The sequence below is a fragment of the Myotis daubentonii genome, chromosome 10, assembly GCF_963259705.1.
Source record: "Myotis daubentonii chromosome 10, mMyoDau2.1, whole genome shotgun sequence".
NCBI lineage: Eukaryota > Metazoa > Chordata > Mammalia > Chiroptera > Vespertilionidae > Myotis > Myotis daubentonii.
In genome coordinates, this window is record NC_081849.1 from 26,792,806 (window position 1) to 26,806,265 (window position 13,460).

The 13,460-nt window shown below is 41.0% G+C and overlaps 1 protein-coding gene across 4 annotated transcripts in view; it reads left to right on the plus strand.

The window, feature by feature from the left end:
* Nucleotides 1-13,460, plus strand: part of EXOC4 (exocyst complex component 4) — a 753,652-nt gene that overhangs the window by 211,673 nt on the left and 528,519 nt on the right. For all 4 annotated transcript variants that reach the window (XM_059711814.1, XM_059711816.1, XM_059711817.1 and 1 more), the window contains exon 8: nt 9,115-9,260. In XM_059711814.1, the coding sequence (XP_059567797.1) occupies nt 9,115-9,260 (146 nt within the window). The remainder of the gene's footprint in view (nt 1-9,114; nt 9,261-13,460) is intronic.

Genomic DNA, 13,460 nt, shown 5'->3' on the forward strand with positions numbered 1-13,460 from the left:
GATTCATCAGTCTGTTCCATGTTTCCATGCCTGTGCCTTGTGTGTCTGCCCCCTGGTGGCCAGTGTGCATCATAGCTACCGGTCAAACGGTCGCTTAGGCTTTTATATATATAGATACTGGCAGATAATTGACTTAAAAGAATATTTACCAACATTTTCCTTACCTATTCAAAACCTGTTGTTGCCTTGTCACTTTGTGTTTTACTTCATCATCTGAGCCTGGTGTTGAAGGTCCTGATGCGTTCTTCCATTTTTCGCCTTCCCCTGCGTACCGCCCCGGCTTCATTGTTACGTTCCCTGCGCTATTTGCTGTTCACTAGAGATACCCCGAATTTCCCTAGCACTATTTGTTTGTTTTGTTCCTTCTGTCATTTTTCTCTTGGCCATTTGCACCTTTTTAGATTATGTGTGTGTCCTGTAGTGTCATGATCTTGTACTGTGTTTTTCGTTGTCCTGTTGGAAGCAATCGTGTCCTTCTTCAGACGCTCACAGCAGTTTCTTTGTCCCGACGCTTACTTTCTCTTCTGCACTGGAGTCAGTCATGGGTGTCTTCATACTAGATAAGCCCTTGGCGGGAAGGGGGAACTGACTGATTTGGCTTTTAATTCACTTAAAATTTTTTATTTACATATAGTAAAATTCACCTTTTTATATTAGGGAAGGATTTTTTTGAGTCTTGCTTGTATATATATATCACAATACCCTGCATACTTTATGCATTGCATAAATATATGTTTAATTTGGAGTAAGTGAAATCTTCCTTTTGAAAACTATAAAAACTGGGTTTTCTCTGTTAAAAACGCTGCTGTTGAGGTAGTGGGCATTGTTGGTAAGGGATCAGATACAGGACCAGGAAGTATATGTACACTTGGAATTTGGGGTTTGTCTTACTTAGAGCACTAGAGTGAGGACTATTCACAGGACTACACTGTTAGTGGTTTTAATTATTCAGTTGCCATTGATAGTGAGTATAATTGAGCAGGCAGCCGTTCTAGTTTCAAAATGATTGTTTATTTTTCTTTTGGTTTCCTTACTGTGGAATATTTTAGTCCTTATTCAATAGGGAAATGAGACTGCTACATTCAAAAAATAACTTTTTCTGTTTTTTTTCCTTTGTCATTCATATTTCATTCACTATCAAGTCTGGGGGGGGGGATCCAATAGTTTTTAATAATTTAAAAATGTTATATTGTTTCATCTCTCTATTGTAATATTTTCTGGGATCAGGGTGGTAGATTAAAGGCTATATTTCACTGATTTTGCTTCTTATCCTTGTCTCAATTTCTCTTCTCAAACTCTGGACGTCCTGGCATCCCTGTTCCTAGGCCTTGTCTCCTCTATCCAGTGGCACAGTGGTTTCTGCTTGGGTCCCACCCTGCTCCAGGGAGATGGGACGTGCTGTTCCGGCAAAGCCAGGGGAACTTACCTGGGCGCTGCCTTTCTAGGACCATAGTCACCCGTTTCTGTTTAATTTGATTCATCTCTAGGGACGTCACATTTTTATTTTTTTACTTTTCTTCAGCTTTTACAATTATTATCAGTATGAGGGTTAGTTCACTGGAAGCTACTTTACTGTGCCTGGAACAGAACTCCTGGGCATCTGCATTTTAAAGAGAAAATTAATAAAAATTAGTATTTCATGCAGGCACATTCAAGACATTTTGCCCAAGACATCGAGTTTTAGTTCATATTGGGAGCTCAAGGTGATTTTTTTCACTGTATTGCTCCAAACATAAAAAGAAATCTAATTTTCAGATTCACCAAGGGGGAAAATACAGTGTAGCTTTGCTGTAAATCATTGGACATTGGAAGTAGGTCAGGAGAACTGGTATCCACTGCTGTTATCATGAGATATCAGTGTTCTGCAAAAACAGTGTCTGTGATATGCTTGTCACTCGATGCATATTGGTTTATATTCACTTATCCATAGTTACTTTAGTGAAGAAACAAAACCTACTCAAGTTATCCTACAGAAAATGACAGTGTAGTAAAGGCTCAAAGGCTATATTGTGGAACCAAAGCGTAGAGAATCTAAGATCTTATCAGCAACTGCATTTGAGACACGTAAAGCTATGGGAAACAGATTGCAACCTTTAAGTCTCTCTCCTGTGGGTCTCCTGTTTCTCTCTCTCTCTCTGATCACCTAGTTCATTCTTTATTCTCTCTGTGCAGATTAGCTTTCTTTGATTTTTCATCCATATAGAAAGGTAGTTGCCCCAAAGAATTTACATCTCCTCACCTACATTGACCAGCAGAGACTGTATCCCCCTAATATGGGCCTGGGAAAGTGAATCTGATTGGCTATTGAGGGTTGGAGGACCCCCTGGTGGGATAAGGTCTGGCCAGGAGGGTGGGATTCCAGGGTAAAAGTATGGCTACCAGAGTCAACTGTGTGGTTGGGGAACAGTTCTTAGACAAGGAGAGGATTTTGTAAGCTGGGAAGTTACTATAGGAATCAATCACATTAAATATCTAGAAGGATTGGGTGTTTCATTGAGTAGCTAGCTACCTGGATAAACAGAGAAGCTGCAGACAGGCAATGTGTTAATTTTAAGCCTATAATCTCCATATTTAGTTTTAGAAGACTGTGTGTGTATAACCACAAGCACCCACAGGCAGTGTGTTTAAGAGGATTAAATGGTAAATGACAAATGTATTCAGAGTGATGCTAGCAATGTTATATCAAGTTATAACTCTCACAATCTCGGCCCTGCTTTATACATTGTTAGATTTTGGACTAGCATTTTAGCAACTATTTATTAAATATTATAGTGGAGGAGATGCCTGACCATCCTAATTTGTATGTTTTTTTTAAGCATTATATATTTTTTGCTTGAACCACAGAACTATCTAACATACCAGGTACTCAAAAAAATATAGTGAATCATGATCTCACTGGGATATATAGATTTTCAGGTGCTCTCCAACTGTATTTTCATACTTCCTATCTTTGTTTGAAAAATTAATGCCTTTTAAGGTAAACTTAAAAACACCCATAAACTTTGACTTTTATTTTTTGAACTCTTGATCAATAAGAAACAGCAGTTTCTGGTCCTTAAGAAGAGAAAATAAATGAGTGTTTGAGATATGAAGGAATTTAGAGCCAGCAAGAACACAGGGTTACTTTCTGCGAATTTCTGTGGGCAGGATGTATTTGATATTATATGTAAGGCCCTTTGCCCCAAGATTCCAAGCTTTAGTGACTTTCCCCAGGCACTCACAGGTGAGTGCTTAGGATATTCAAGTATAATTTAGCAGATGCACTACATTATCCACAATGATGTAGAATCACCAAGAAATTATGTGGTCATAGTTTATATTTATGTGGTTATTGTAGAAGATTTAGCCTAATTCAGCCAGATTTAAAGCATTTTAGGAATAGGAGCTTATTTGTTCTTTGAGATATTTAAAAATGCATTTTTTACCAATTTGGGTGTAAAAATCACACTTTACCTGTTTTAAAGCATTATTTTCTGGCTGGTGGTGAATGGTATTGAGAAAAAGGTGCAAAATACATCAAGAAAATAAACACTGCAAAGCCTATGAATAAAATTATACCTTTCCCTCTTTTATTTTACTTCTATTATAGGTTTAAAAATATATGTATGTTGATTGATTTCAGAGAGGAAGGGAGAGGGAGAGAGATAGAAACATCATCAACACTAATAAAAGAGAAAAATGGTAATTGGCGTACGAGCTACCCTTTTCATTGGCTAATCAGGGCTATATGCAAATTAACTGCCAACTAAGATTGACAGTTAACTGCCAACAAGATGGCGGTTAATTTGCATATGTAGGCACAATGCAGGGAGGCGAAAGGGAAAGCAGGAAGAAGCCCCCTGCCACTGACAGTGATTGGAAACCCAGGGGGGAGCTAAGAGCTGGGGGGCAGGGCAAAGGTGGCCCTGGGGCTGCCTTTGCCCAGCCCCCCAGCCATGATCGGAGAATCAGGTGCCTTTTCCGCCCTGGCCAGTGATAGCAGGAAGTAGGGGTGGAGCCAGCGATGGGAGCTGGGCACGGTCGAAGCTGGCAGTCCCAGGAGCTAGGGGTCCCTTGCCTGGGCCTAAAGCGGAGCCCACGATCGCGGGGCCGCTGCAGCTGCGGGTCCCCGCAGCCCGGGCCGGACGCCTCAGCCAGAGGCGTCAGGCCTGGGCAAGGGGCCAATCCTGCGATTGGAGGGTGATGGGGGTCAACGCCTGAGAGCTCCCAGTATGTGAGAGGGGGCAGGCTGGGCTGAGGGACACTCCCCCCCCCCCCCCCACACACCCAGTGCACGAATTTTGTGCACCGGGCCCCTAGTCCATAATAAGAGAGAACCATGGATCAGCTGCCTCCTGCACAACCCCCACTAGGGATCAAGCCCACATACTGGGGATCGAGCCCACATCCCGGGCATGTTTCCTGACCGGAATTCGAACCTGTGACCTTCTGGTTCATAGGTCGATGCTCAACCACTGAGCCACGCTGGCTGGGCTCTATTATAGGTTTTATATTGAGGACTCATTTATAGGGCTCATTCTGTTTTGGAAACTGTCTCTAATTTGTATATCATAATATATACATCAAGGCTTCCTGTCACATACTGTTTAAATATCAGTGAGTCACTTTTTCTTTTTGGTTTTCTGGTATGTTGCATGGCTCTATGGTGGGAGTAAAAAAATATAGTGCTTTTAAGGATTGTAGCATTTATGTTTCAGGTAGTCAGGCATTTTTCATGAAATAACTAATATTATTAGGCAGTTTTGGTGAATACCTCCTGAATAATGTGTAAAATTGGTAGTTTAAGAGTTCAGAAAAGGGGACCACTGGCCTAGAGTAGCCTGGGAAGGACTCATTGAAGAGAGGCAGTGGAATTGTTTTTGGATGGATTTGTTAGGACTTATTTAGGAGAGAGGCTAATCTAGGTTAGGAATTCTGGAATGGAAGGCCCAGGCATATTCAGGGAAGAGTAAAGTTGGTGATTTTTTTCTTTTTGTTGTTGTTAATCCTTACCCGAGGATATTTTTCCATTGATTTTTAGACTGAAGGGTCACGGGTTTGATTCTGGTCAAGGGCACGTACCTTTGCTGCAGGCTTGATCCCCAACCCCCGACAAGGCATGGAGGCAACTAATTGATGTCTCTCTCATATTAATGTGTAATGGAGGAGGAGGAGGAGGAGGAGGAGGGAGAAACATTAATGTGTAATGGAGGAGGAGGAGGAGGAGGAGGGAGAAACATTAATGTGTAATGGAGGAGGAGGAGGAGGAGGAGGAGGGAGAAACATTAATATGAGAGAGACATCAATTAGTTGCCTCCATGCCTTGTCGGGGGTTGGGGATCAAGCCTGCAGCAAAGGTACGTGCCCTTGACCAGAATTGAACCCGTGACCCTTCAGTCTCTGTGGACTGACACTCTGTCCACTGAACAAAACCGAATAGGCCTAAAGTGGGTGATTTTGACTAGTGTTGGGTTCATTGTGAGGAGAATAAGATACTATTGGAAATAGATATTGAGATCAGATGTTTGTACATTGTGAGATGAGTAGCCTTATGGTAATAGCAGCAAGTGCTTGATCATGTCTGGAAAAGACTAGAAGAGTAAGAGGTGAGAGACAGAAATTTAAATAGGAAAAACTGAGTTGAACTAAGTTGGTTGCTATCAGAATGGACAGGAAGGGACAAAATAATAGTTCATAAAGAGTGATTAATGGACTTGGGGACTAACTCTCTTATGGATACAAAGGATAAAGGGATATCAAAAGACGGTTCTGAAGTTTTAAATCTGGAGAGCAGTGAGAATAAAAGACTACAAGCAAACAAAAATACAGAAGGAATTATTGATTTTTGGGGGGAGGATGATTTAGGTTTCAGAATTAAGGGTTGATTTTATCAGTAAGTATGTGACTATGTCAGTGCAATATATGATTCCAAATCAGGGACTGGAGCTTGTGAGAGCAATCAGGAGTAAACTACATCAAGGTAAAAGGAAATAAATATGTGTGAAGGCTATTTCTAAAGTTGGAACCTAAATACGAAAGGGAAACAAGATTATATGTCAGGGGTGGGCAACCTTTTTGTGAGTGCATGCCCAAACCATCAAAATCTCGACTCAAAATTCTTCTGCGTGCCAACCCTAATTTTTTGAGAACATGTTACGCCTACTTGATATCTCTTAAGGTGTACGTATGTGAAGAACCTTGAAGAAATAATAAAATTCATTCAAGCGACAAAAACACAATATATGATGATGAAAAAATACATTTATTTTTTAATGTATACATGTACACTGATAGTCCGACAGAAAACTTTATGACTACGTTTGATATTATCAGTGGGACTTTTGCTGCTGCATCACTGATGACAGAGATTTTACATCAGGTTTATATTTCGTGACCTTCAGAGATATGCACGGGCTACTACTTTCATCTGTCAGGCTACTCCTATTACGAGACTTAACAAAATTCATCACTGAGAACAAAGATTCACAATTGTAAATGGAAGATTATAAGAGAGGGTTTCGCGTGCCAGCAAAAGTTACTGGCATGCCATGTTTGGCACTCGTGCCAGAGGTTGCCCACCCCTGTTATAGGTAGATCATGGGGCCCAAAGTAAGATTTTTGTTGAGAAGGTAGAAGCAGTACATATTTATAGGTACGGAGAAGCCAGTGGCTGGAAGTAGACTAACATTGTTGAGAAGTAATAAATTGGGGAATTGTTGATGTGGAGAAAAAGAGCAGTGATCTTAAAATATTAGGGTTTTAAGGATGCTGGCCAGTTAGATTCTGGTTAGTCAGTATTTTATTGCTCAAGGCCACTCAATGAATTCTAGGACAAGTAAGTACCTTAGAAGAATTACTTGGTCAGTGTATTTCATACTTTGGTAGAAACATCCTTCTGTCATATTGGTGTTAAAACCAGACGTCTTCCTATGTTATATCAGTTTGATATTCTCTTCTGGTTTACTAGCCTTCTTTTAATCACAGATTCCTACAAACTTTATTGGTGTCAGTGTCAAATCTACAAATTGAGTCCCTCAGTTGAGTTACTAACGTAGAGACCCAATTCAGTACTCCCTGACTTTTGGGCAGTTTGAGTGATGTATTAACAAAGATGGTATTTGTCCTTATATTACTTTATCATCATGTTGAGTAATATTCCAGTGGCCTCGTAAATAAATAAGAAACATTGATCAATCTGTTAACATATTTTATACTTTCCCAGTATAAATTTTTATTTTGCAGAATATGAAATAAAGCCCATTTACTGCCACTTACAGCCATTCTTACTGACAGTTTTTATGCTTTTAGTGAGAATAACGTGCCATGGGGAAGAGAGCACGGGCTCTGGAGCCAGCTAGGCCAGCTTGCTATACTTACAAGACATAGGCTTGTTTCATTTGTTCCTTCAGACTATTTCTCAGAGTAGTTTAAGGTTCATAGCAAAATTGAGGGGAGTGCACAGAGATTTCCCAATAACCTTATCCCTCCCAGGCATGTAGGCTAGTTTCTAAATACCACTGATTCTCACTTTCTTCCTCTCTAAAACAGGTAGGTTTTAGGGTGGAGAAGGATCCTGTTTTTAAAGTGTCTGATATTTAATAAGTACTCGTGGTGGATGTGTTCTCCTATTAGAGACATAATGGCTTTAAAACTTACTTGGGGCACATTATGTTTATGGAGTGCTTTCTAAATGTTTTTTGTGATAATGCTTAATATGGTCCTCAGACTTTCACTGAATGAATGAATGAGTGAATGTAAACATGTCTGCAGGAATAAATAGTTACACGGTAGCCAGAGTCTCTGAAAAGTTTTTACTTCAGTCTTGGGTAGAATTGCTTGCCTATATGTCTATAGGACTTGGGTATCTGAAGGATGTAAATGTGGTGATTATGGAATGAGTTGATGTGCTTAGTCCAGGGTAGTTATTCTGTTTCCTTTCACAATAGTGGGGACTTCTGAGAACAGTGGTCTTACAATCTGTGGAACAGTTGATTCTAGCCCAGGCCCCCACCTCTGAGACTCTAAAGTGGATTCATTTTATAAGAGGACCCACTGACAGTAGTTGATCAAAAGCTGTTTTTTGTTTATTTGCTGCTTTGAAGCTCTTAAGATGAGTAGTGGCCCTAGAAATTACTCATCGGCCAGGACCCTCCACCTGCTATGGCCTGTGGCACCTCTGAGCAGGCTGGGTAGAGTGCTTGTCCTCTGTGCCGGTACATGGACCCAGAGCCAGGCCCCCAGCTGCACGCTGCGTGCCTGAGCCTCTACTGAGCCTCCTTTTCTCCTCATAATCTGAGAATTTACGTGATATAATTTTGCTCTTTTAAAACGAGGAAAAACACCTAAATGGATTCGCTCCTTGCCTGCGGCATAGTAAGCTCTCGGTAAATGTTGTGTCATTGTTGCTGATGATGCTATAATTTGGAATTATCAATGATTAAATTATGACTAAAGGATAAACTCAACACAGTGCCTGGTACATAGTAGACCCTTAATAAAAATGTTCCCTCAGAGCCTTTCAGATCTTGCTCCCCAGAAAATGTCAGTTTGGCTTAAATAAACTCTTCTTTTAAAAAATATTTTTATTGTTGAAGATATTACAAATGTTCCCCCTCCTCCCCCCACCTTTGCCCCCTTCTAGGACCCTCCCCAGGCCATCACTGCTCGATTATCTGTTCATAGGTTAAGCATCTGCATAGAAGTTCTTTTGGTTAATCTCCCTCCTGCCCCTTGCCTCCTGCCCCCTGCCCCCTGCCTCCTGCCCCCTGCCCCCTGCCCCTTCCATCTAAAATTCATCAGTCTGGTGCATGCTTCAGTGTCTCTGGATCTATTTTGTTTTCCAGTTTATTTTGTTCATTAGACTCCACATATAAGTGAGATATAAACTCTTATTTTACTCCTATTTTCAAATGCCCACTACACCCTTTCCCCCCTAGTTTTCGATGCAAACAGAGAGTAGATGGCTTCTGGGTAGAATAACTTTCTCAGATCCACCACTGGAAATATGAATAGCTGGGTTACTATACTTCTACGTGGCAAGGATGAGGATTTAGAATTAGGTTCTTATGCTTTAAAATTGCTTTTCCTGATAGCACCTCTAAATGTGTGTATTACATTGCTGATCTGATTCTACAGATGCTGTTGACTGAGTACTTGGACATGAAAAATACTCGTACGGCCTCTGAACCATCAGCTCAATTGAGTTACGCCAGCACTGGACGGGAGTTCGCAGCCTTTTTTGCCAAGAAGAAACCTCAAAGGCCGAAAAATTCTCTTTTCAAGTGAGTATCTCCCTGTTGGTCATATAGCAGGTGTTAGGAAATGTTAGATCCAGGAACTTTAAAAAAAACTGCAGGAGTTAATTTTGGGGAGCTTTATATATAATGAAGGAAAATTAAACTCTCCAGTTGTTTCTGAGGAATTTATATGAAATTAAATGTAATATTTCAGCCTTTGAAAAACCCAAGTGCCAAGAAGCAACCTTTGTTAATAAAGTTATGTAAATCTGTCTAACTAAGTAGTATTGGGTTTTGTTTGATTTCATAAAGGTACAATCTGGACTTTTTTCCTTCTAATTACTATCTTAGCAACAGCTAATAGTTATATTATTATTAACATTGATAATGACAACAATAGTAGCTACCATTGATTGAGTGCTTACTATTGTCAGGTACTCTGGCAGATAAGTTACTCCAAACAGTCTCAAGCATAATTCAGGTTACATCAAACTTCAGCAGCTGGAGTACTGGCTAACACTTACTGAGTCATTACTGAGTGCTAGCCAAGGCATGAAGCCCTTTTCATGGATTATCTTATTTACTCACTATGACCTTACAGGTGTGGATTCAATTTTTAATCTGATTTTACATGTAAAAACAGCAACAACAACAACAAACTGAAGCACAAGAGAGGTTAGGTAACTTATGTAAGTTTACCCAGCTAGCAAGTGCTAGAAGCAGTATTTAAATCTTGGTAGACCTATGTGTCCTTCTGAAGAGTTAACAGATATTTAAGAATTTGTTACTGTAAATCTAAGCATGTAAAGTGGCTACAGAAGTATGTATTAGCGCAGTGTTTGGAATACTGGAAGCTCCAGTATTTTTTACTGATTCACTTTTGAGATTTGTTTTTTTGGGGGCAAGTTCTTTTCTCTTTTTTAGTCCTCACCTGAGGATATGTTTCCAATGATTTTTAGAGAGATTGGAAGAGAGAAAGAGTGCACATGAGAGAGAGGGAGGGAGGGAGGGAGGGAGGGAGAGAGAGAGAGAGAGAGAGAGAGAGAGAGAGAGAGAGAGACATGTCAGCTGATTGCCTCCCTTACCACCCTCCTGGGAATCGAATCTGCAACCTAGGCATGTGCTCTGACCTGAATGGAACCAGCAACCCTTCAGTGCATGGCGGGATGACCCTCCAACTGAACCACACTGGCCAGGGCTTTTTTGTTGTTTTTTAAATCATGGACTATAGAGTTCTTAATCATTAAGGACAGTTTCAGCACTTCATTTATCTTGTGTCTAGAGGAGAGGAGATTTACTCTTTTCACAGTGGAAGAAAATCCATTCTGTTTATTGAGTGCATTTCTTTTTTTTCTTTTTTTCTTTTTACAGTTTATTCAGAGGTTAGATGCAGTATCAGTAAAACTGTTTTCATTTGCAGGTGATGTAGAACCCCACATGAGCCATGAGTAGAGTAAAGTGGGGGCAGTTATTATCTCACACAATAAGGATGAATGTAGAGGACTCCTTACCTCACCAGCATGGTGTCATCAAGGACTTGGCCCTTCCCATTTCTCTGCCTTTATTTCCACTCCAGTAAGAATGGTGATACCAGGAAGTAGGCTGTGATTCTGCCTATAAACCTGTTTTTAATTAGTAGTCTTTATTGTTTATGGCAATTTTAGGTTTTTAGAAAAATGGAGCAGCCAGTGCACTGAGTTCCTTTATGTTCCCCTCTCCTGTAACCTCCTCTATCAACATCTTGCATGAATCTGGTAATTTGTTATACTTGATGAACCAATTTACACTAATAAAAGAGATAGATGCAAATTGACCATACCTTCACGACACCCACCATCCAGTCAGGAGTGAGTATGCAAATTAACATGCTATCTTTGTTGGGTTAATTTGCATATGCATGTGCCATGGTGATGGCACCGGCATTCTGCTTTGCCCCAGCTGCTCTGGGCCTCTGGGCAGTGTGGGAAGGCGCCAGAATGAAGGCAGAAAGGCGGCTTCGGGCTAGAGCGAAGGTGGTGCCGGCAGCCAGGGTAAGGAAGGCCCATTCTTGTACAAATCTTCGTGTATCGGGCCTCTAGTATTTATATAATTATTAGCTGAAGTCCACTGTTTTCATTAGGGTTCACATTTTGTTTTCTACAGTTTTATGGGTTTTAAGAAATGTATCCTGCTATAGATCACCATTACAGTCTCATACAAAATAGTTTTACTGCCCTAAACACCCCCCATTTTCCACTTGTTTATTCCTACTCCTTTTTTCCTGCTCCCTTAACCTTTTTATTGTCTCTACCTTTGTCTTTTCCAGAATGCCTTTCATAGTTATAGTCATATAATATGTAGCCTTTTCAGGCTTCTTTTCCACTTAGCAATATGTATTTAAGGTCCTTTCATGTCTTTTGTAGCTCAGTAGATCTCTCTGTATCGCTGAATAATTCCATTGTGTGGATGCACCACCATTTTCCCATTCAACTATTGAAAGGTGCCTTGGTTGCCTCCATAAAGCTAATATAAGCACTCATGTGCAGGTTTTTGTGTTCTGTATAAGTGTTCAGCTCATTTGGGTAAATACCCAGGAGCATATGGTAGACCACGTTTAACTTTAAGACACAGGCAAACTGTCTTCCCAAGTGGACCTGCCCCTTCAAATGCTTTTACAATTAATTTAAATTATTGCTTATACATTCATTAATTTTTCCTGCCAGCGACAGATCCCCTCTGCATGTTTTCCTCAGGAGACGAGGACTGGGTCTCTGTCCATTCCTGAAGTAGTCCCTGGCAAGAGCAAGTAGACTGGGTGGTCACCTTAAACCAGTTAGGTTCACTCTGGGACAGGTCTCAAGCTGCAGAGGGAGCCACTTTTCCTGAGCACAGGAAAGAGAACTGCTGAGAAGAGAGGAGGCAGGTAGCAGAACCCCCAGTAGAACTGGAGCTGCGGCAGCAAGCAAGAAAGGCGGTGGAAGGGAAAGGTAGTGGATAGGGACACTGAGATTGCCTCAGATGCTGCCTGTTAGGCTCCTCTTCCTCTCCTGTCTCCCTCTCCCAGCTCAACCTGCCACCTAAATGTAGGTGTTGTGCTGAAATCAGGTTTCAGGGTTTTTAGATTTCATGCTCTCAACCGTCACCCCTGAGACCACACAGCCATTTTTAAACATTTAGCCAATCCTGAAATTGTGGTCCTGGAAAACATAAAATGTTGGAAATGAATAAATGACTGTGAATATTTGTCGCATATTTATTATTATTGCATAGAAATAAAAACTCCTCGCCCACATAGGCCATTATCTCAGATCTGCCTTTCTTAGTCTGGGTTCCACCTTTGGTGGGCCCTGTGGTCCGGAGCAGATCTCCCGGCTTGAGGGCCTCGTGCCTGTGCTCCAAAATAAGGTGAGACTAGGTCATCTCTAGATCCCCTTTTACTGTAAAATTGTACCAATCTGTGACTTGTTGCAAACATAAAAGGATTCCCAAGGAATACATCAGGTCATGAGGATGCGGATTTTGGTGAGCTGTAACCTGTTTTTATCACATCCATGAAGGACTTTATTGCTCCCTCTAATTGCCCCGAGCCAAGGTTAATTAAGTGTGTTTAAGTTCTCTCTTATTGTATAATGTGGGCCTCTCCATTCTTTGCTCAAGAGTTTATTTCTTTCCCTTGTCATTTCTGATCAATAGCTGTCAGCATGCTTTTCGGAGGCCAGCGGCTTCCTTTTTCTACTTGACTGGCAGGTGGTACTTTACTGCATACTGGGCCTTCCTTCTGGCTGTGAGTGTCCTCTTAGTTCTTGGCAGGGTGCAGGGAGAGGATCAAGCAGCCCAAGTGTCCCCCTCAGACTGACATTCAGCTTAGTGCGCCTCGTCCTTGTCAGAGGATGGATAAAGGAGGCAGAATTAAGGAAATGATGGCGCTCCCTCCTTGTGGCCAGGAGCCTGTTCTGTAACTGCTGTTCTTCCATTGTGGAGCTGTTTACGCCTCAATGGCAGCAGTTCTTCCACGGATTTCTCCTGTCAGCCTGGTATTCTGACTTTGAAGATACTGGGTTGGAAATGGAGCTACTTAGCAGAGGATTTACTGTTTGATAGGGTCACAATTTTAACTGTTTCTTCCTTACCTGCAAGTTTCTCCTAAGATAGTGATTTTCATTTGTGTGGGGGTTTTTTTTGTTTGTTTTTTGTTTTTTATATTTATTATTTTAGATCTATGTTCTCTATCATGAGTCTTCTCCTCTGAAACAGTTCCAAGTGGGT